This window comes from Balaenoptera borealis (genome assembly GCF_965194805.1).
Source record: "Balaenoptera borealis genome assembly, chromosome: 8".
In the NCBI taxonomy this organism is placed as follows: Eukaryota; Metazoa; Chordata; class Mammalia; order Artiodactyla; family Balaenopteridae; genus Balaenoptera; species Balaenoptera borealis.
The window spans coordinates 116,260,792-116,283,647 of record NC_138865.1 but is presented as its reverse complement, the minus strand read 5'-3'; the positions used below and the strand labels follow the sequence as shown (position 1 = coordinate 116,283,647).

The window sequence follows — 22,856 nt, the reverse complement described above, 5'->3', positions numbered from 1 at the left end:
GAGGTGGGGTGTGGAGGCCTCAGTGGCAGGAGCTCTGGGGCCCTGTTGCTCCGGCACTGCCCTCATGGAGAGAGAAGCTGATGGGCCCAAACTGGCTCGGGTATCTTGACCTTGTATCAACCAGCCATGGGCAAAGGTGTTGTGCCTGGGTAACCCGCCCAGTTTGCGCTATTGTACATACTCAAATGACATTTTGTTTCCTTGAAAATGTGACTATTTCCTGATTTGTCATTTGGTCACTTATCTTGAAGTTGGCCACTGGAATTTATGGAGGGTGGGAAGATGACCACAAGAGTTGAGGGCCTCAAAACCCCCCACAAAGAGCTCTGTGGACAACCCAAACATATCTGAGCCCCAGGAATGGATATAAATGGGCCCCTGCAAGTGCCCCCAACTACATAATGATCCTGACACTGTATTGTGCCCCATTCCCCCTCTTTTAAGAAAGTTTTAAAGAGTATAAAACAACATATATATTTCCAGCATCAGTGAGTATCTTAAGATAAAAACTAGTTCATTTAGAATATCTTAAGAGAGGGCTTCCCTGGTGGCGCAGTGGTTGAGAATCCGCCTGCCAATGCAGGGGACACGGGTTCAAGCCCTGGTCTGGGAAGATCCCACATGCCACGGAGCGGCTGGGCCTGTAAGCCACAACTACTGAGCCTGCGCATCTGGAGCCTGTGCTCCGCAACAAGAGGGGCCGCGATAGTGAGAGGCCCGCGCACCGCGATGAAGAGTGACCCCCCCCCACTTGCCGCAACTAGAGAAAGCCCTCGCACAGAAACGAAGACCCAACACAGCCAAAAATAAATAAATTAATAAATAAAAATTAAAAAAAAAAAAAAAAAAAAAGAATATCTTAAGAGAAATTGCCTTTGAATGGGAACTTCCAGTACTCTGAGGTCTGCAAGACATACCTAGAAAATTCGCTGCTGTGGAAAATGAAGGAATCAGATTGGGAGGCGGGTGGTGGAGAGCCTGTGGTTTATCTTTTTTATTAATTGCTGAAATACTGTCCTTCAGGAGGCTGAGGGAGTTGCATATTTTCTTTACACAACATTAGGAGCTGAAGCTTTCTTTGGACAAGTTTGATGCTACATGAATTCTGCCATTTTGCTAACACTGATTTGGCTCCGGGGTGACCACTCCATTAGAACTATTAACTCCATTCATATTAAATTTTGTTGTAAATCTTACAAAAGGAAGTGCTTCTGGGTATTTATATCCACATTTTGTTTTCAAAAATTGTCCAAGCCCATGGTAGCTGCCATCTTGCATCACTGCCCCTGGAAGGCTGATCACCTCACCTCCCACCCATCCTCTTGTCCCTACATTATCCCCTTCCCCTTTACTCTTTCTATCATTTCTCTCTTGGAACATCACCTACAGTGTTTAAATTGTTAATAAAAAACATTCAGAACCACCAACTTGACTCCTTAAGGCCGTCATAACTTGAAAGAGCAACCAGGAAACTCTTGGAAGGGAGCTGCAGATAGGGCTCTGCCCTTTGGTTCGAGGTGGGCAGAGATTTTCAGGACCAGAGACAGCGCCCCCTGGTCCACACCTGTTTCCAGGGAAGTTTTGGAGTTGACTGTAAGGAGAGGTGTGACCACGCTGGTAGAGTGGGAAACTGCTCAAGGCTGGAGAGACCTACTCGCACCGAGGGAAGCACTAGAGGGTACTGGTGAGCTGCTGGTCTGAGGACTCAGAGACATGGGTTCAAATCCTGTTCTCACTACCTCTGTGACCTCCAGAAAAAAACGACAACAGAAGTTCAAACCCCTAGATTATATAAAAAACCAACTGTCGGACTTCCCTGGTGGCACAGTGGTTAAGAATCCGCCTGCCAATGCAGGGGACACGGGTTCAGTCCCTGGTCTGGGGAAGATCCCACATGCCGTGGAGCAACTAAGCCTGTGCACCACAACTGCTGAGCCCGTGTGCTGCAACTACTGAAGCCCATGCGCCTAGAGCCTGTGCTCCACAACAAGAGAAGCCACTGCAATGACAAACCCGCACACCACAACAAAAAGTAGCCCCCGCTCGCTGCAACTAGGGAAAGCCCGTGCACAGCAACGAAGACCCAACACAGCCATAAATAAATAAATAAATAAATAAATAAATAAATAGAAATAAAAAGCCAACTGTCAGCCTGAAGACCTGTTCTCATCTAAGTCTTATCAGTGTCTATTTTATACAGAGGGGCTCTGCTGGGGCACATGGTATTTGGTGTTCTTCTTGTTATCGTTTATACAGGGATATACACTTTATTTCTATGAAATCCTAATGGCTATAGAATATTACATATGCCTTCAAACAGCTTTATTGAGGTAAGTTTGACATACAGCAGAATGCACACATTTAAAGTGTACAGGGCTTCCCTGGTGGCGCAGTGGTTAAGAATCCGCCTGCCAATGCAGGGGACATGGGTTCGAGCCCTAGTCTGGGAAGATCCCACATGCCGTGGAGCAACTAAGCCCATGCGCCACAACTACTGAGCCCATGTGCCACAACTACTGAGCCCGCATGCCACAACTACTGAAGCCCGCAAGCCTAGAACCTGTACTCTGCAACAAGAAAAGCCACCATAATGAGAAGCCCGCGTGCCGCAACAAAGAGTAGCCCTGCTCACTGCAACTAGAGAAAGTCCGCGTGCAGCAACGAAGACCCAACACAGCCAAAAAAACCACAAGAAACCAAAAACACTGCTGTGATCACCAGATGGTAATAAATGCTATTAAGAAAAAAAAACAGGGTGTGTTGCGAAGTTCCTTTCTTAACTGTGAGCCCCTTGTAGTACTCAGGGTTCTCCGGAGAAATGGACCAATAGGATGTATAATATATGTATGGATATATATATTTATAGAGAGAGAGAGAGAGAGAGATTTATTGTAAGGAATTGGCTCACACGATCATGGAGGCTGAGACATCTAAAGCCAGAAGAACTAAAGGTATAGCTCCAGTCTGAGTCTGAGTTCTAGGGCAGGAGAAGTCCAATGTCACACCTTGAAATCAGTGAGGCAGAGAGAGATTTCTTTCCTACTCAGCCTTTTATTCTATTCAGACCTTCAGTGGATTGCATGAGACCCACCCATATTGGGAAGGGCAATCTGCTTTACTCAGTTTACCAATTTAAATGTTGATCTTGGGAATTCCCTGGCGGTCTAGTGGTTAGGACTCAGCGCTTTCACTGCCGGGGCCCAAGTTTGATCCCTGGTCATGAGACTAAGACCCCTCAAGCTTCACGGTGTAGTGGCTAAATTTTAAAAAGTAAAAAAAAAATGTTGATCTCATCCAGAAACACCCTCGCAGACACACCCAGATATAACACTTAACCAAATATATGGGCACCCCATGACCCAGTCAAGCTGGTGGATAAAATTAACCATCATACCCTTCAAAACAGGCCAAGGGGACCCTTCTCTTTGAGCCCTTCAGGCTTGTGATAGTGCTTTGTGCATGGTGGGAAAGGGGATTGTCTCGTGAAGAATGGTGAAGTGTCTCAGGTTTTGCCCTGCTTGCAAGCTCACAAGTTAGCCTGCCAGTTTCACAGAGGCTATCAAAGACATGAGCTTCCTGGGTCAGAGACAGGGACGTTATTACTCATGGCACAGCAGATGTCAATAAATATCTGTGACGTAAACAGGTGGTTGCACGTGCTCCAGTCCTAAGCTACATACCCAGGAAATGGCAGTCACCCAGATCTTTTGGGGGAACAAGAGCCCCCTGATGTCACTTAAAGTGACATTGAAGACAAGACCAATTTGGCAATACTTGGCAAAGTTGAAGATGTACATGCCCTGTGACCCAGAAATTCCATCTTCAAGCCTTTATCACATTATGATGCATGAAGAAAATGAAAGTATGGGTACAGTGCACTGGTGTTAGTGGACGGGCTACTGGACAAGGTGACTGAGCCCAGGGCCCTGGCTGCCTCTGGCTCTTTCCGTCTGCCCACCTGTAACCCATTAATGGCAAAGCCCACTCCTAGAGGCACCCATGTACACAAGGAGACACATTCAAGGATGTTTGTTGAGGTGCTATTTGTAGTATTAAAAATTGGAATCAAAGCTAATTTTCCATCACCAGAGGAATGGATAAACAAACCATTGTTTAGTCCTAAAATGGAATATTATGCAGAAGATAAAAATGGATACACTAGAACTATGTGTATCAATGTCAATAAGTCTCACGAACCAGAGTTGAGTGAAAAAGAAAAAGTAGCCAAAGGAGATGTACAGTATACCATTTATGTGTTTACATATTTTTTGTTTTGTTTTGTTTTTTGGCCATGCCACACGGCTTGCAGGATCTTGGTTCCCTGAACCTGAGCCCTGGCAATGGAAGCACAGAGTCCTAACCACTGAACTGCCAGGGAATTCCTTCTGTTCACATATTTAAAATGCACATTGTGGGACTTCCCTAGTGGTCCAGTGGGTAAGACTCGTCGCTCCCAATGCAGGGGGCCCAGGTTCGATCCCTGGTCGGGGAACTAGATCCCACATGCATGCCACAACAAAGATCCCGTGTGCCACAACTAAGACCTGGAGCAGCCTAAATAAATAAATAAATATATTTTTAAAATGCACATTGTATGCGGATACATAACATGTGTAGTTAAAATAAAAACAAAACATAACAAGGAATTGATACACTTCAGTTTTGGCATGGAGATGACTTTTGGGGAGGAAGGCCAAAGGGATGGGATTAGAGCTCTACTTTTATTAAAGAGAGCTGAAGGAAATACAGCAAAATGTAACATCTATTAAATCTGGGGTGTTATACTGTTTCTTTTGATTAAATAGTTTATAATTAAATAAAAGAGTTAAGGTGGCCTCCAGAGAGGTAGCTAGAATGCATCTGGAGAACCTGGCTTCTGGTAACCTGAAGACTGTTGCTATTTTTGTCCTGGACAGAAGGGCTCAAGGCATTCATTCCTCCAAACCTTGCCTCGCCCTGCGGCTTCTCAGAGGGAGGATAGTGTAATTCTCAAGTCTTACCACTAGATGGGGCGAGCACGCAGGATTAGAAATGGAGAAACAGGCTCACCCGAGCAACTTGAAACAAGGAAGAAATTTTGCGAGAGAAGCAGAGGCAGAGAATTTATTTGAGGACATGAGAGACAGGTAGAGGTAAAAAAAACAGCATCCAGGTAACAAAAGGACCCCAATTTGAAGTAGCAAACCATTCACTGGGGTTGATAAAGTATCTATTTTCTAGTCCTTAAAATTACCCAAGATGCAGTTCTTAGGCCTTAAAACAGATGTCAACAAGGGGTTCAGGGAAACTCCAGTTCCCACCCCCGCGTCTGACTGATACCATTCCATTGAACGACCCAGAGGTATGTTTAGTTTCAAGTGCCTGGACTTTGAAGGCCCTGAGTTCACTTCCTGACACTGCTTCTGACCAGCTGTGTAACCTTGGGTGACTGCCTTAACCTTTCTGGGCCTCAGTTTTCTGATCTGCAAACTAGGGGAAATAATAACACCTGGCCCACAGGACTGTTGCAAGGGTTGGATGCGATTACACACGTGAAGCCCCCGGCACATAGTAAGCCTTTGGTAAATGGTAGAAGCATTAGACCCTAATGCCCAAATCACTCTAAAGTAAGCAATTCCAGGGAACAAGGACAAGGTTTCAAACCGCAACATGATGAACAGAATTTAATGCTCTCCTGAGGGGTAAAGATATTCCCACGTATGCAGCCATGGGAAAGGATAGTGGTGAGATATTTGATGACCATATAAAAGGAGCAGCTAGAGGGACTTCCCTGGAGGTCCAGTGGTTAAGACTCCTTGCTTCCAATGCAGGGGGCGCGGGTTTGATCCCTGGTCAGGGAACTAAGATCCCACATGTTGCATGGCGTGGCCAAAAACTGAAAATTAAAAAAAAAAAAAAAGAAGAAGAAGAAACAAGACTGAATTGCTTAAAAAAGAAACTAAAAATTAAAAAAAAAAAAAAAGGAGCTTCTAGGAACCCTGCCACTTTCCCAAGGAGAGGATGACACCATCCCTTCCTTCTTTCACTCATTAGACAAATATTTAGAGAGCAGCTTCCTAGAGCAGGCCCTGGGATGCAGTGTGAGCAAGACACACACCGCCCCTCCCTCCCCTGAGGATGTACAGCCCAGTTGGGGCAGAAAAATATGTGGTGAGGACTAGAGGGCAAAGGAGATGAAGGCAGGGATAAGATCACGCAAGTAAGAATGATGGGGCCCTGTGTGTCTGAAACCCCAAAACCATTGGTCAGTATGTTCCAGCCCAGTGACATTCAAAAACAACATTATTGAGGCATATTTGCATACCAGATTGTTCACGCTTTTCATGTGTGCAATTGAGTGTTTTTTAGTAAATTTACCAAGTTATGCAACCATCACCATAAATCAGTTTTCAAACATTTCATCATCCCAATATGAACCCTTGTGCACATTGAATGTTAGTTCCTATCCTTGCCCCAGGAAACCACTAATCTTCTTTCTGTCTGTAGCTTTGCCTTTTCCGGACATTTCATATAAATAGACCATACAATATGTGGTCTCTTGTGTCCGGGTTCTTTTCCTGAGCATATTTTTGAGGTTCATCCATGTCATAGCATGTATCTGTAGCTACCTCATTTTTATTGCTGAATGGTATTCCATTATAAGGATATGTCACATTTTGTCTCTCCATTTGCCAGTTGATGGACATTTAGGTTGTTTCCTGTTTCTGTCTAGCCCATTCACATTTTAATTCTAGGGCCAGTGGATGGACATCAGAGCTTGGTGGCCATCACAGCTTGTCAGCTCCTTGACATGACATCTAAAATGTGTGTGTGTTTTAGGGGAATTTTGTCATTTTCAGAGTCTCAAAGTGAAACCATGCTCCTCAGATAGGGACTTGAAGCCAAGTGCCTAAACCCAGATTGGGACTTGAACCCACAGTCTTTAAATTGAGATCACACACCTGGTTTCAGGACTTGATGAAGCTCAGGTTCTTGATGTCTCCTCACAGAAAGAATTCAGTGAGACAAAGTGATAGGTAAGAAGTGGGGGGCTTCCCTGGTGGCGCAGTGGTTGAGAATCTGCCTGCCAATGCAGGGCACACGGGTTCGAGCCCTGGTCTGGGAAGATCCCACATGCCGCGGAGCAACTAGGCCCGTGAGCCACAACGACTGAGCCTGCGCGTCTGGAGCCTGTGCTCCGCAACAAGAGAGGCCCGCGCACCGCGATGACGAGTGGCCCCCGCTTGCCGCAAATAGAGAAAAGCCCTCTCACAGAAAAATGAAGACCCAACACAGCCAATAAATAAATAAATAAATAAATAAAAATAAAATAGGGGAAGTGTTATAATGTTAAAAAAAAAAAAAAGAAGTGGACTTATTAAGAGAGAAACACTCTCCACAGACAGAGCGTGGGCCATCTCAGAAGGCGAGAGGCTCTGAAATATGGCGTGGTTAGTTTTTATGGGCTGGGTAATTTCATAGGCTAATGAGTGGGAGGATTATTCCAATTATTTTGGGGAAAGGGTGGAGATTTCCAGGATGGGCCATTGCCCACTTTTGATCTTTGATGGTTGGCCTTGGAACTGTCATGGTGCTGGTGGGTGTGTCACTTAGCAGATGCTAACGCATTACAATGAGTATATAACGAGGCTCAAGGTCCACTAGAAGTCAAATCTTCCGCCATCTTGGATCTAGCTGGTTCTAACCGGTTTTGTTTTGTTTTGGTTGCATTGGGTCTTCGTTGCTGCGCACGGGCTTTCTCTAAGTTGCGTTGAGTGGGGGCTACTCTTCATTGCGATGGCTTCTCTTGTTGCGGAGCACAGGCTCTTAGGCGCGCGGGCTTCAGTAATTGTGGCACGTGGGCTCAGTAGTTGTGGCTCGTGGGCTCTAGAGCTCAGGCTCAGGAGTTGTGGCTCACGGGCTTAATTGCTCCACGGCATGTGGGATCTAACCAGTTTTTGTCATGTCCTATGGCTATGCCATTCTTTTAAAGGCTGTGTGTGACCGTTGTCCCATATATTGAGAAGCATGACTCTAGACTAAACGAAGTTGGTTTGGTGAAGTCCAAATTAGGTGGAGTTATTTATTGTTCTGGTCAAAGGGCCTCTGCTTGGGGGTGTGGCTGCAATGGCCAAACTTATATGATTCGGGACTAATGTCCAGGATGTACCAGCCCAGCAAGGATGGGGACAGGGGTTCTGAAAGTGTGCTAGTAGCACTTCTCCCTAGGAACAGCATTAAGAAGAGTGGTGAGGCTCCCTGGCTGGCCCAAAACATCTGTTTGACACACAACAGCACACCTTAGTCGGGGACCCTTGGAGCGATGCGGAGGAAGAGAGAGAAGAGGGAGAAAGTTCCCAACACTTCTCCTAATGCAACAAGAAAGAAGACCCTCTTTCTTAGAAAGCTGATAGCATTTCAGTTTGGAAAAAAAAAACTGTTTTAAACTTTCAGATAAGTAGAAGGAATACTATGATGAATGCCCACATTTGCTCACCTGGATCCAGCCAAGTGTGAATGCTCTCCCATTGGCCTCCTCTTTCTTTTTTTACTGACCCATCTGAAAGCACTTTGCAGCCATCATTAAACTCCAGCCCTAAACTCTTCATCAAGTGTCTCCTAAGGTTAAGGACAATGCCTGTAAAACCACAATACCATCATCTTACTCAATTTAATTTCAACACGGTGTTATCTGTCATTTGGTCCACATTCAAATTTCCCCAGTTATCTCAATAACATCCTTCAGGGTTTTTTGTTTGTTTGTTCATTTGTTGTTTTTAATTCAAGAGCTAATGAAGGATTAAGCCGTGGATTTGGTTGTCATTGGAAGCCAGACTTTGAATTGAACCAAAATGAATGGAAATTGCTAATCCATGTGAGAAGGTGAATGGGCCAGGCTCCTGAGGGAAGCACACGCCAACAGCAATCATCCGGTCCTCAGAACAGCCGGGCAGGGGCTACTGCCCACATTCCCAGAGGAGAGATGGCAGGTGATGTCACTGTCAGAGGGCTGAGCTGCCCTCGCCGCGGTTCGGTAGATGAGAAAAGCGAGGTCTGGGACCTGGAACACCTCGCCCGCGTCCACCTACTTGAGCCCGGAGGAGTCAGAATTGGAACCCACGTCTGACCGACTCTGAGCGCCTATTCGCTGAAGCACCTGCTCTCCGGCTGGCTTTGCTGACCCCGCGCCTCCCTCCCGTCCCATCCCGGGCCCTGTCCTGGCGCCCACCTTGCTCCAAATCGCGCTCCGAGTTCCCGCTGAGCCGGCTCGGCTGCAGCGGGAGGCCCCCGGGTTGGGGAACTCATCCCAGCCGCCAGAGGCTCCGCGTGTGCGCGCGCATCAACACCTATGCGATGGGCGGCATCCGGCCGCGCTAGGGGGTCGCAGTCGGGGAGATCGCAAGGGGAGCGCAGGTGGGACGCCAAAGCGGAGAGAAAAGGACACGCGCAACCGGCCAGACGGCGGCTCTGGGGCGAAACGCGAGCTCACGGCCGGGGTGGGGTGGGGTGGGGGGAGCACTCTCCCTGAGGGGTTTCTGATTTCTCTGGTGGGCACCTCTCCCCCACCTCAGACCTCACATAGGCTTTGAAAGGCCCTGAGCAACCGAGTGAAGGGTCTAACCGAGGCGGGTGGGGAGCCTTGGGCCGCCACCCAGCACTTTTTGGACTGGACAGGTTTTTTTTAATAAAATAAAAAGCATCCGTAATATGTGCGTGTATATTTAAATACATATTAAAAAATATATAATATATATTATATAATGTATTATATATCTAAATATATATTATTTAGATATATTAATATATTTTTAAATTACAGAAACAGTACATGTGCATGAAGAAAATTAGAAAATACGAACAATCAAAAATAAACACAGGGACTTCCCTGGTGGTGCAGTGGTTAAGAATCCTCCTGTCAATGCAGGGGACACGGGTTCGATCCCTGGTCCAGGAAGATCCCACATGCCGCGGAGCAGCTAAGCCCGTGTGCCACAACTACTGAGCCCGCGTGCCACAACTACTGAAGCCCGCGTGCCTAGAGCCTGTGCTCTGCAACAAGAGAAGCCATGGCAATGAGAAGCCTGCGCACCGCAACGAAGAGTAGCCCCCGCTCGCTGCAACTAGAGAAAGCCCGCACGCAGCAACAAAGACCCAACGTAGCTAAAAGTAAATAAATAAATTTATTAAAAACAGCAATTCTCCTGTGGTTCCCATCGCGCTTGGGATGAAGCTCTAACCTCCTGCCTGGCCCTGCAGCCCTGACCTGCACTCCTCAGCACAGGACCTTCGCACATTCTGTGCCCTTTTCTGGAATGCTTTTCCCCCTCTGGAGCGCTTTTCCTCTAGAGCTCTGGTCGCTCTGGCTGTCTAATGTATCTTTCTCTGACTACAGAGGAAAAAAAAAAAATCACTAAAAATAGCTGGTTTCAGGCCAGCGTTCTGGGCAAGTGTTTCACCCCTTTAGGGTTGAATAGACCCCTCTGAACAAGAGGGTCCCTCTTCCTACATTGCCCCCCACCCCAGACTGGGCGCTCCAGGAAGCGGGTGGCAGCAATCTCCCTGTCTGGTTTGCCACTGTGTCCCTAGTACCCAGGACAGGGCCTGGCACAGAGATGGCGCTCAGCGAAGGAATGAATGAACAAATGAATGAATGTGGGAGGGAACGTAGATTGATAAAGCCTTACTGACAATGTGAGTCAAAAGTCTTAAAGACGTGCTTGTACACTTGGATCCAGAAATCCCACTTGTAGGAATTTACCTGAATGGACACCGACATTCATCTTGGCATTGTTTATACCAGGGAAAGCATTGAGAACAACTTAAATGTCCAGCAATCGGTTAAATACAAAACCGAATTCTTGATCTTTTCTCTCAAGGCAGCGTTTCTTCCAGGCTTCCCATGTCAGTAAATGACATCCCCATCTACTCAGCTATTCAAGTCAGAGACCTGGGCATTGGGATTTTATTCTGTTTTTTTATTTTTTTAAAAAAAATTTTTTTTTTTTTTTGGTCGCGCCACGCAGCTTGCGGGATCTTAGTTCCCTGACCAGGGATTGAACCCGGGCCCCAGCAGTGAAAGCGCTGAGTCCTAACCACTGGACCACCAAGGGATTCCCTTTATTTTTTTTATTGAGGTACAATTTACCTAAGTAAAATACACAAATTTTAAGTGACAGCTCAAAAAGAAAAAAAATTTTAACCTATGTAGACATACCTAAGTTAAAAAAAATTTTAACTACCACCCAGATGGAGACACAGAAACTTCTCAGCACCCAGGGAATTCCCTTATGTCCCATCACAGTCAACACACCCCCTGCACACAGAGGTAACCACTCTTCTGACTTCTGCTGACATTCTGTCTCTAACACCTAACAGCCAGCCTATCGCTGAGGCGTACCAGTCCTTGTGCCATATCTTTCTCAGGCCCTGTCACCTCTCATCCGGGCAATAGCACCTGCCTTCTCACTTGTCCCCTCTCCTCTGGCACCCCCTCCTCCCCAGCAGCCAGGGACCTGAGCAGTCACCAACCTGCCTGAGACTTCCCAAAGGCTCCTAGTGCCCTCAGGGAAGTGCCAGCTCCCTCTGTGCTCAGCACCAAGACTAATCATCACCTTGCACCGGGCACCCTGCCTGCACCATCTCCTGAGTCCTCACCACCACCCAGATAAGGGAATGGAGGCACGGTGGGGATGCCAGTGGTCCGTGATTGCAAAGGCAGCAGGCAGTGGAGCTGGACACACCTACAGGATGACTCCCAAACCCATGCTCTTAATAATCCTACTGCCACTCCACGAATGAATGGAGAATGAATGAGTGAATGATCTATTCATCTATTCAGGTTTTCTTTTTCAGAAATACAGCTATCCTCAAGAAAAATCATGTGTCCCACTGCTAATGGGTTGGATTTGAGATCACTTTGCTGGCTGCGGAAGAGGAAAAGGAGAAGGGAGGGAGAGAAGAGAGGGGGAGGGGGAGGAAGGAGGGAGGGAGGAAGTCCCCACAGAGCCGGGCAGAGCGCGTCTCTGGAGTGGAGGCTTTCCTCCACTGTGGCACTTTCCTGAGGACTGGCCTTGACCCCCAGCAGAGGAGAGGCTCTTTATTTACCCCGTGTCTGAACCCTGACAGTCACTGGGTTGCGAGGCAGGGGAGGGGGACCTCCCCTACAAGGCCTGTGGTTTGAGTGAACAAAACAATTGCGTAAAAATGGAGAGCCTTACCACATTCCAGATCCTGTCCCCGCCTGAGTCATGCTGGAGAAGGGGGAGGATAGAGCCAGAAAGCCGGAGCCCGAAGCCCCCGGTATTGCAGGCCGGCCAGGGCCTCCGGTGTGACATCACTGAAGTCATCGCCTGTGAGCTCAGGCAGAGGCGTCTGGGGCCAGGGTAAGAGGCAGGAGGAGTGGCCGACGCTGGCTCAGAGGAACTCCAGGCCTGGGTTGGAGAGAGGTCACCGGGTCGAGCGTCTGCCTTGCAGAGAGCCCCAAACCCCTCCCAATGTTGGGGCGCCTCTGACATGACCCCTGTGTCCCCAGCACCTGGCACAGTGCCTGGCACACTCAAGCACTCAGGGTTCAGGGGTTGAATGGACGAATGAATGAATGAATGAATGAGGGAGCAAGGCACCTCTGCTGGGCACACTGGTCTCCCACTTTAATTCTGCAACCTTCGGAAATGACTGTTCTTGGGGGGACTTCCCTGGCGGTCCAGTGGTTAAGACTCTGTGCTTCCAATTCAGGGGACATGGGTTCAATCCCTGTTCGGGGAACTAAGATCCCACAAGCCTTGCGGCACGGCCAAAAATATAAATTAAAAAAAAAAAAAAAAAGACTGTTCTTGGGAATTCACCGGTGGTCCAGTGGTTAGGACTCCACGCTCTCACTGCCAAGGGCCCAGGTTCAATCCCGGGTCAGGGAACTAAGATCTCACAAGCCACATGGCACAGCCAAAAAAAAAAAAAAAAGACTGTTCTTGGGCTTTACGTGTCCCTGGTTCCCATGAGGGCTGGTCTGGCATTCTGGTCACGGGCCAGCATTTTCACCAGCTCCGTACACAGCTGGGGAATGACAGACAACTGGGTGCAGAATGGCCTCTGGCCAGGAGGAAGCTGCACTTTTTCCCTTAGCGCCAAAACTGTGGCCAAAACTGTGTCGTTCCCAGGGCTGGAGGGGATCGCTCATCATGAGACAGGAGGGGCAGGGCCTCCCAAGGTGGTTAAAATGGAGCTGCCTGGGTCCCTGGCTGCAGGTTGTGCAGGGACAATGGGAGTGGGGGCAGCAAAGGACATTGCTGGTCCTTTCCTGGCTCCAAACTCAGAAGCTTCTGGAACACCAACCCTTAGTGCTCTGGGCTGAGCAGTCGATAACAGCACACATGCTACCTGCCTGCAGTTCTGAGACACACAGTCCAGATTGGAAACTGGAGATTGCAGGGAAGGTCAGAGCATCCAGCTGGGCCCGTGGAAGATCAGCTTCGTGTGGGTATCAGCCCCTTCTCAGCCAAGTCTTTTCCTCCCCCCTGGGCTCTCTGAAGAGTCTTTTTCACATACACCAGTGCAGTGATGTATATATATCACTGTGGTTTAGCGTGGAAATTGATCAAGTCACTTCACTCCTCTGAACCTCAACTTCCTCACCTCTAAAATGGGGACAAGGAAGACAGTGGACTAATATTGGGCACAGTATCTGGCAGCTAAAGTTAGCTCTTATTCGTGGATGGATCTAGAGACTGTCCTACAGAGTGAAGTAAGTCAGAAAGAGAAAAACAAATATCGTACATTAACGCATGTATGTGGAACCTAGAAAAATGGTACAGATGAACCGGTTTGCAGGGCAGAAATTGAGACACAGATGTAGAGAACAAACGTATGGACACCAAGGGGGGAAAGCAGCGGGGGTGGGGATGGTGGTGTGATGAATTGGGCGATTGGGATTGACATGTATACATTGATGTGTATAAAATAGATAACTAATAAGAACCTGCTGTATAAAAAAATAAAATTAAAAATTAAAAAAAATAAAGTTAGCTCTTATTATTGTTAATCTTGTTCTATAATGATAATTATTTTTATCACTTAGTTCACTGCCCTGCTTGTGTTCCCAGCCCAAGCTGAAGCTCTGCCTCTCAGCTGCCCTGTCCGGGAGGCAGGAGCCTGCTCTCTTTGCCAGGTCTTACTCTTGTCTTGGAGCCAAATTTTGTCTGTTCATCCCCGGGGTCTCACCCCCTCCCACAGGGCTGGTCGGTCTCACCTGTCAGCTGCTGCCGCCAACATGCTCAACAGTGACACACTGTTGAGCCCTAGTGGCCCTAGTGGCCTTTGATGGGTCCACATGGCCAGAATCTTGCCCAGAGAATGACCTGGCAGGAAAAACGCAGTGAGGAGGGGGCTGCTGGCTGCGAGAGGCTGGTCTGGGTCAGTTCTGTGCTCTTCCGTGTTAGGGAGGATCTGACTCTTGGGACGAGGTGAGAGCAGGGAGGCCTTCACGGTGGAGGAGTTAGGGTCGGGTGGGGGGCAGGGAAGCAGTGAGAGGCTTACATAGAAAATGTCGTCTTACCCTACTATACCCAGAGGACAAGCGGGATCTGAAATGGCCTTCTGGGGGGCCTTGGCTTCCCATGGACACCGGCGCCCAGTAAAGCAGGTGGCCGACCAGCGCTAACTAGCTCGGGTTGGTGGTAGGTTGTTTTCTTGTTGCTAAGGCAGAGCCGCACTGAGGATTCTGGGATAGAGGGACTTATGGTGAAGGTGCTGCGGTACAAGGGGAACTTCTCAGGCGGGACACGGAAACACAGGTGAGGATCCCAGGGCCGGACAGGACCCGAAGCAGATTCATGGAGGGGCCTGGTTGTCAACGTTCTTTGATCTGTTCCTGCTGCTTGCATCCCACTCCTCGGGCGCTGAGCTCAGACTCCTCTCAGTGGTCTGGGCTCCTGCACCATGCCCACCTTTCCATCTCTCTTGGTATCTTCTGTTCACACCTGGGAAGCACCTGTTTGAGCGGAGCTACCCCCGCTGCGGATTTCATTGGCTGTTGACTAGCTTCCCATTGGCTGCCTGTGGTCAGGTGCTCTCTGCCGTCCAATCAGCTATGGCCATGGTGGCCCTACCTCAGGAATTGCCTGGGACTGCCTCCCTGGGGGAGGTGTGTCTACGTGTGTGTGTGTGTGTGTGTGTGTGTGTGTGTGTGTGTGTGTGTGTGTGTGGAGGGGAGGTGGGAAGGACCCCTTGCAGGGGCTCAGTGAAGGCCCGCATTCTGGGCTTGTCAAGTACACCCCCTGGCTTCCAACCAGTCAATCAGGTTCCTGGGCAATCCAGCAAACCCCCAAGGCTTCCCCACCCCGACCACCTGTTTTCTTCTTCACCTGATACACACACATCATTATGCATGGTTCTTATCCTGTTGTAAGGTAATTAGTTCAATACCGGTCTCGACCCCCACTGGACTGACAGCTGGAGAGCAGGTGGCCCTTTACACACACATCCCCAGCCCCGGGGCTCTGCCTCTGGAATTAGACTGGCTCAGTTGAATAAACCAATATGAACACCACCAGCAACAGTGACAGTATATATTTAATGCCAGTCACAATGCTACATGCTACCTGGATTACCTCAGTAATCCTCGGAGGAAGGTCTGTTCTCATGCCCATTTTAGAGATGGGGAAAGCGAGGCTTGGAGAGGGGAAGTATGGTGCTCAGAGAGGAAGCAGTGGTGCCCAACAGTGACCAGCACTGGCTCAGACCTGTGCTCCTTCCTGATCCTCAGCCGCTGAGCCCTGGTGACAGATTACTTGGCATCTCCAGGCCTCAGTTTTACTTTCTCCAAAAGTAGGATAAGAGGATTTAACATACGAAGTGGTCACAGAAAATCAGCGCTTTTCAAACTAAAACTCAACCCGTGGGTTGGCATTATTATCACAGATGGGAAGTGGATTTTTGCTGTTCTCTTGGTAATAAATTGGGGTTTTCAGGGTTAAATTTTAAGTACAGCTTGCTTGAAATCATCCCCAGATTTGGGCACATACCTCACAGGCAGCTTTGACAGCTTGAGTCACAGGTCTTCAGGTCTGAACTGAAAGGCTCAAGTTTCACCCGAGATTCTAATCACATCTGTGAACTTTGTACCACGTGCCTTAAAGAAATAAAAAACCAGAAAGACAAGTTCTAGAACACTTTATGTAGAGCTTCACTGTCCATATGGCAGTCTCTAGCCAGATATGGTCCTTGAGCTCCTGAAATGTGGAGCTCCAAATTGAGATGTGCCATGAGTGTAGAATTCATACCTAATTTTGCAGACCTAATATGAAAAAAAAAGTTAAATATCTAATTAATAATTTTAGAATATTAATGACAGTAAAATGATGATATTTTGGATCTAGTGGGTTAAGTAAAATATATTATTATAGTAGACTGAGCAATGTCCCCCAAAGATATCAAGTCCTAACCCCTGGAACCTGTAAATGTTACTGTAATGGAAAAGGTGTCTTTCTTTGCAATTGTGATTCAGTTAAAGATCTTGAGATGAGGAGGTTATCCTGGATTATCCAGGTAAACCCTAAATGTAATCACATGTATCCTCCTAAGTGGGAGAAAGAGGGAGGTGTGACATAGACACACAGAGAAGAGGAGGAGAAGGCAGTGCGGTTGTGGTCGTGAAGGCAGAACCCGGAGTGATGCTGCCACAAGCCAAGGAATGCCAGCAGCCACCAGAAGCTGGAAGAGGCAAGGAGCAGATTCTCTCCTTGAGGCTGTGGTGGGGAGCGCAGCCCTGCTGACACCTTGGTTTCAGATTTCTAGCCTCCAGAACCGTAAGAGAATAAATTTCTGTTAAGTCACCAAGTTTCTGGTGATTTGTTAGTGTCCTCAGGGAACTCAAAGAATTGTTGAGGGCTTCCCTGGTGGCTCAGTGGTTGAGAATCTGCCTGCTAATGCAGGGGACACAGGTTCGAGCTCTGGTCTGGGAAGATCCCACATGCCGCGGAGCAACTAGGCCCGTGAGCCACAACTACTGAGCCTGCGCGTCTGGAGCCTGTGCTCCGCAACAAGAGAGGCCACGATAGTGAGAGGCCCGCGCACCGCCATGAAGAGTGGCCCCCGCTTGCCACAACTAGAGGAAGACCTCGCACAGAAACAAAGATCCAACACAGCCAAAAAAATTAAATAAATAAATAAATAATAATTAAAGGTGCTAAAAAAAAAAAAGAATTGTTGAAATTAATTTCATTGTTTCATTTTATTTTTTTTAACACAGCTACTAGAAAAATTTTAATTACATATGTGGCTTGCACTTGTGGTGACCTTGGACCTTTCTCACTCTTCTTTAACCATAAGGGGAGGAAGCCACCTCCCCTCTCTGGCTCCTTGTCTGTAAACAAGGCATTGAACCGGGACAGCACTTCTCATCCACAGTCCTTGGGTCTCTGGGGGTCCAAGAAGGTGTCCGTAGATTTATTTTCAGGTTGGCAGTATCAGTTAAATAAATCTTTAGTTTTTGGCTGGATTATATGAAGTAAGCACTCTCTGGAGATCCAACCAGCAGTTACACGTGTCCTGTGGACATGCAAACACTTTTAAAAACACAGAAAGGGGGCTTCCCTGGTGGCGCAGTGGTTGAGAATCCGCCTGCCAATGCAGGGGACACGGGTTCGAGCCCTGGTCTGGGAAGATCCCACATGCCGCGGAGCAGCTGGGCCTGTGAGCCACAACTACTGAGCCTGCGCGTCTGGAGCCTGTGCTCCGCAACAAGAGAGGCCGCGATAGTGAGAGGCCCGCGCACCGCGATGAAGAGTGGCCCCCGCTCGCCGCAACTAGAGAAAGCCCTCGCACAGAAACGAAGACCCAACACAACCAAAAATAAAAATAAATAAATAAATAAATAAAAATAAAAACACAGAAAGACATTTTATTAGTTTCCTGGGGCTTCTGTGACAAATTACCACCAACTGGGTGGCTTAAACAACAGAATTTTATTCTCTCATAGTTCTGGAAGCCAGAGGTCTGAAATCCAGGTGTTGGCAGGGTTGGTTCCCTCTGGGAGAATCTCTTCCAGGCCTCTCTCCCAGCTTCTGGTGTCTCTGGCAGCCCTTGGCGTTCCTTGGCTTGTGGCCGCACCACTACAATCTCTGCGTCCACCAGAGACGCAGAGATTGGCCTTTCCCTCTGAGTCTGAATCTCCCTCTCTGTTCTCTTATAAGGACACCAGCCATTGGATTCAGAGTTCACCTCAAATCCGAGCTGATCTCATTTCAAGATCCTTGACTTAATTACATCTGCAAAGACCCTGTATGTCTTAATTTTATGTGTCAACTTGGCTAGCCACTGGGTGCCCAGATTAAACATTATTTCTGAGTGGATCTGTGACACTGTTTCCGGATGAGATTAGCATTTCAATCAGTGGACTCAGTAAAGTAGGACACCCTCCCCTGCGTAGGTGGACTTCATCCAATCCTCAGGGCCTGAATAGAATCAAAGACAGAGGAAGGAGGAATTCACCCCTTTTTTCCTGCCTCACTGCCTCACTAATCTCCCCCAGCCCTTGGACTGAGATTTTCACCATTGACTCCCCTGGTTCTCAGGCCTTTGGGCTTGGACTGAATTACACCACCCGCTTTCCCGAGTCTCCAGCTTGCAGATGGCAGGTCGTGGGACTTCTCAGCCTCTATAATCACATGAACTAATTTCTCATTAAAAAAAAATCCCTCTAGATGGATAGATAGATAGACAATCTCTCTCTCTATAGATTATAAATAGATAGATTGTATCTATATAGTCATATAATCTCTCTCTCAATCAAATCAATAGGATTTGATTGATTCTGTTTTTGATTTTGTTTTTCTCTGGAAAACCCTGACTAATACAGACCCTATTTCCAAGTAAGGTCACATTCACAGGTGCTGTGGGTTAGGACTCGGACGCATCTTTTGTGGGGACACTATTCAACACACTACAGACATGTTACCTCTGTCTTTGATAGAGGCTGGACTGCAAAGGGGCTTAGAGCAGGAGCTCTGCAACTGTGTGGTTCTGGATTTGAATCCTCCACTTGTGTTCTCATTACTATGGTTGTTTTTTGGCCCCTGAACCTCAGGAATCCTCTATGATAATTGGAGGTCATGGTGTTATGAGTAATTACCCCAAAAGATTGTTGTGAGACCTCTCATTAGCTCTTTTTTAAAAATTATTTTATTTATTTATTTAATTAATTTTGGTTGTGCTGCATCTTAGTTGCCGCAGGAGGGCTCCTTAGTTGCGGCTCCAGGGCTCCTTAGTTGTGGCCTGCGAACTCTTAGCTATGGCATGCATGTGGGATCTAGTTCCCTGACCAGGGATCGAACCTGGGCCCCCTGTATTGGGAGCACAGAGTCTTATCCACTGCGCCACCAGAGAAGTCCCTCTCATTAGCTCTTAGGGTAAGTTACTCAGATGCTCCACACCTCAATTTTCTCATCTGTAAAATGGGAATAACAGTACCTACCTCAACAGGTTGTTATGAATTTTTTGTTATGAATTTTAAATAAGTTTAATATTTCCCGGGCACATGGTAAATGTCATATAAGTGCTATTATTAAAAAGTAATCATGATGCCTGGCTCAGGGGAAGTGCTAAACAATGCTAGCTGCTATTATTGTTCACGTTATTTATCATGAGATGTTGGCATCCTGAAAGGCCCTATCAAGTTCTGATGTTATCCTTTCTCTGGTTTTTATGAGGACATGCCTTCTTCCCTCAGCCCACGCTAAGTCACCTTCATGCAGTCACACAGGCTCAGTTTAATGCTCTTAAAGTTTGATGCATACAGGGTTTCCTTTGGGGAAGATGAAAAAGTTTTAGAGAGGGTTGGTGGTGACGGTTGCACGACAATATGAATGTACTTGATGCCACTGAATTGTACACTTTAAGATGGCTAGTTTTACGTTAAAAAGAAAAGCTGTCTCATTTATGTTAAAAAGGGTGGCCGTCTCATTCACGGCTGTATCGAAATTCGTAATAACTTCTGATCAAGGGGCTTTGCGTTGTCATTTTGCACTGGACCCCGCAAACTGTGCAGCCAGACCTACTTGGAGTCACGGTGCTTCCTATGTTTATAGCAGTGAGGGGTGAATTTCCCACTCTGGTCTGAGCTGGCTCAGCGGCACACGGGGTGATGGCCCCTCTAAGAGGGACCTTTCCGAACTGGGTCACGGCGGCTGGAAAACATGGGCTCCAAGGATGAGCTGACAGGGCAGCAGTTGTTTCACCTGGAAGAGGGGATTTGGCGTGGACACTGCGTGTCCTCCAATTTCTGAAAGGCAGTGGGGAAAACAAGGGAACTCGAGTATTCTCTGTGGCCCCAGAGGGCAGATCCAGCATAAGGTAGGAATTTTAAACAACGAGAGTTGTGCAAGAAGGGAATGGCTGTCTTCAGTTCAAACCTCAGCTCTGCCTGGGGGCGAAGGCATGGGCTCTGTCTTCGAGCAGCTCCACCTCTGCCCAGATCCGTGACCTTAGAGAAGGTCATTCGTAGTCCTGAGCCAATTTTCCCATCTAGGAAATGGGCCTGATAATGCTCCCTAATACAGGGTGAGATGCTAAAGATTAAACAAGGCAAGTTTACAGGTACAGCATGTAAAGGGAGCCTGGCTCCTAGGAGGTATCTAGTGCAGAACAGCTGCTGCCATTGCTGTTATTGCTATTGTTATTATTATTGGAAGGTAGTGAGTTCCCCAGACTGGCAGGGTTCTAGTTGAGATGGACCAACAGGGAGTTGCAGAGCCGACCCTTGCATCAGAGCTAACGGAAGAAGTTCCCACTTTGCCCCCTTTCGGCATCTGGTGTATTTGGATGATTAGTTTAAAAACCTGCAGTCGTAAAATACTGTCTTGGTGACAAAGGCAGCGAGGGAAAGGGGGTGGTGTTTTTTGTGGAGTAGAGGCAGTTTTGGGTCCTGGAGGCTGCTGAAGAAGTGGGAGGGGTTCCCGTTGTTCTTGCCTTTGAAAACCTCCGCCAGCTGTCCCCTGAGCCATCCCACGCTGAACACGATCCCAGGAATGCAAAAGCTCCCTTCCAAGGGCCTCCTAGGAAATGGGTTCCTGATGTGTCTGAGAGCAGGACACCGGAAAACAGCATCAGTGGGTGGCGTGCGTGTGAGAGCGAGGTTGCATGTGCCGCTTGATGCACGGACAGCCCGGGCAGGGGAGGGTCTTGTTCCTCGCTGATCCTGGAGCCTCTGCCTAGAGTCACACTTGGGGTGACTGCCGCTTCCCTGGAAATGCCTTGGCAGGGATTTGTGCTGAGACAAACATTTCTCCTCTCCCTCCTCCCCCATCTGCCTCTCCTGTTGTTTGTGTCATGTCCCCAGACTGCATCCAGGAAATATTCCTGCCTGACCGCAGCTCTGCTCATCAGTAACAGGATCTGAGACCCGGGGGCCGAGGAGCAGCAAGCAGATGGGCTCCATCAAGGGCCACGCTTAGTAAGAGCTTGGAACAGCTAGAAGGGTGTTTCTCTGCCCTGAGAAGGGAGGAGAGGACGGGCACCACAGCTAGCCCCAGAGTTCGCCAGCATCTCATGCGCACATTCAGGTGGTCCAACTTTTGACAAATATTTACCCAGCACAGCTTTATGCAGACACCACGTTAGGTGTGTAAATATAGCCGTGAACGAGACAGCTGCCCTGGCTTTTCTTTTTCTTTTTAACGTAGAACTAGCCATCTTAAAGTGTACAATTCAGTGGCATCAAGTACATTCATATTGTTGGGCAAACATCACCACCAATCCTCTCTAAAACTTTTTCATCTTCCCCAAAGGAAACCCTGTATGCCTCAAGCCATCGCTCCCATTCCCCCCTCCACCTACACGCTGGCCACCATCAATCTGCTTTCTGTTTCTATGGATTTGCCTATTCTGGACATTTCATATAATAGAATCATACAATAGGTGGATTTTTGTGAATGGCTTCTTTCTCTTAGCTTGATGTTTTTCAGGTTCATCCACATGTAGCCGGTATCAGTATGTCATTCCTTTTTTATTTTTTAAGTTTTTTTTTTTTTTTTTGGCCTTGCCACACAGCACGTGGAATCTTAGTTCCCCAACCAGGGATCGAACCCACACCCCTTGCAATGGAAGCACGGAGACCTAACCACTCGACCGCCAGGGAATTCCCCCCAGGCTCCACATCTCTAAAATGGGTCTAATAGTCATCCCTCCTCAGGATTGAATACCATGGCATCTGTGATTAGGCCAGTGTTGGATATAAGGGCAATGCCCCAATGACCCTGAGGCCATCATCCCACGTGACTGCTGTTCTTAGTGGGATGGCATCATCCCTGAAGGGAGTCTTGGCTGTCTCAGGAATGGGTTTCAGGGTCAGGCTGGGCTTGGGAGCCCAGGCAGACCGCTTGGCAAGAAGCCCCAAATCAGCCTGGTTCACTGATGGGCAGCTTCCAGTCTTAACCATTTATCCTTGTCCATAAATGTCAGCTTCTGTGTTTCTACACTGCTGGGTGAGTGTTTGTGCTGTTAACATGCAAACTAACCAAATTTAAAATCATGCCTTCTTTTCCAGTGCTAACTGAATGGTTATCAAAGGCAGGTACCCTGGGGCAATGCCCCAGTTAACATAGTCCTCTTCCCTGGCTCTCCGCTCGTCAGGCAGGAGAGACAGCGAGCCTGCCCCAGGGGAATTCCAAGAAGTAGGCAGGCAGCAGTCGGAATGCAGAACCAAACTCTGGAGCTTTTTACTTATCTTGGGCTAGACTCTTTGTGTTACAAAAAAAGAAATCCAAATCAAGTAAGCTTAATTCAGTTCAATTCAATTCAATTCAACAAATTACAGTTGTGTCTATATGTCAGGCATGGGACCAATGCTTGTGGTTCATCAGTAAACCAAAGAGACCCCTGCCCCA

The 22,856-nt window shown here is 47.8% G+C and overlaps 1 protein-coding gene across 5 annotated transcripts in view; it reads right to left on the bottom strand.

Annotated features, from left to right (window-relative positions):
• The window catches only part of LOC309632863 (uncharacterized protein), a 31,843-nt gene that overhangs the window by 5,717 nt on the left and 3,270 nt on the right, over nucleotides 1–22,856 (bottom strand). For 2 of the 5 annotated variants that reach the window (XR_014247091.1, XR_014247092.1), the window contains exons 1-2: nucleotides 15,999–18,695; nucleotides 12,198–12,410 (exon numbers count right to left, since the gene is read on the bottom strand). Coding sequence is in view for 1 of the 5 variants with exons in the window: in XM_082400851.1 (XP_082256977.1) it covers nucleotides 12,198–12,410 (213 nt within the window). In the remaining 4 variants the exon portion in view is untranslated. Of the gene's footprint in view, nucleotides 1–12,197; nucleotides 12,411–15,998; nucleotides 18,696–22,856 lie in introns of those variants that run through there. The other 3 variants (XR_014247089.1, XR_014247090.1, XM_082400851.1) reach the window with 3 other exon arrangements.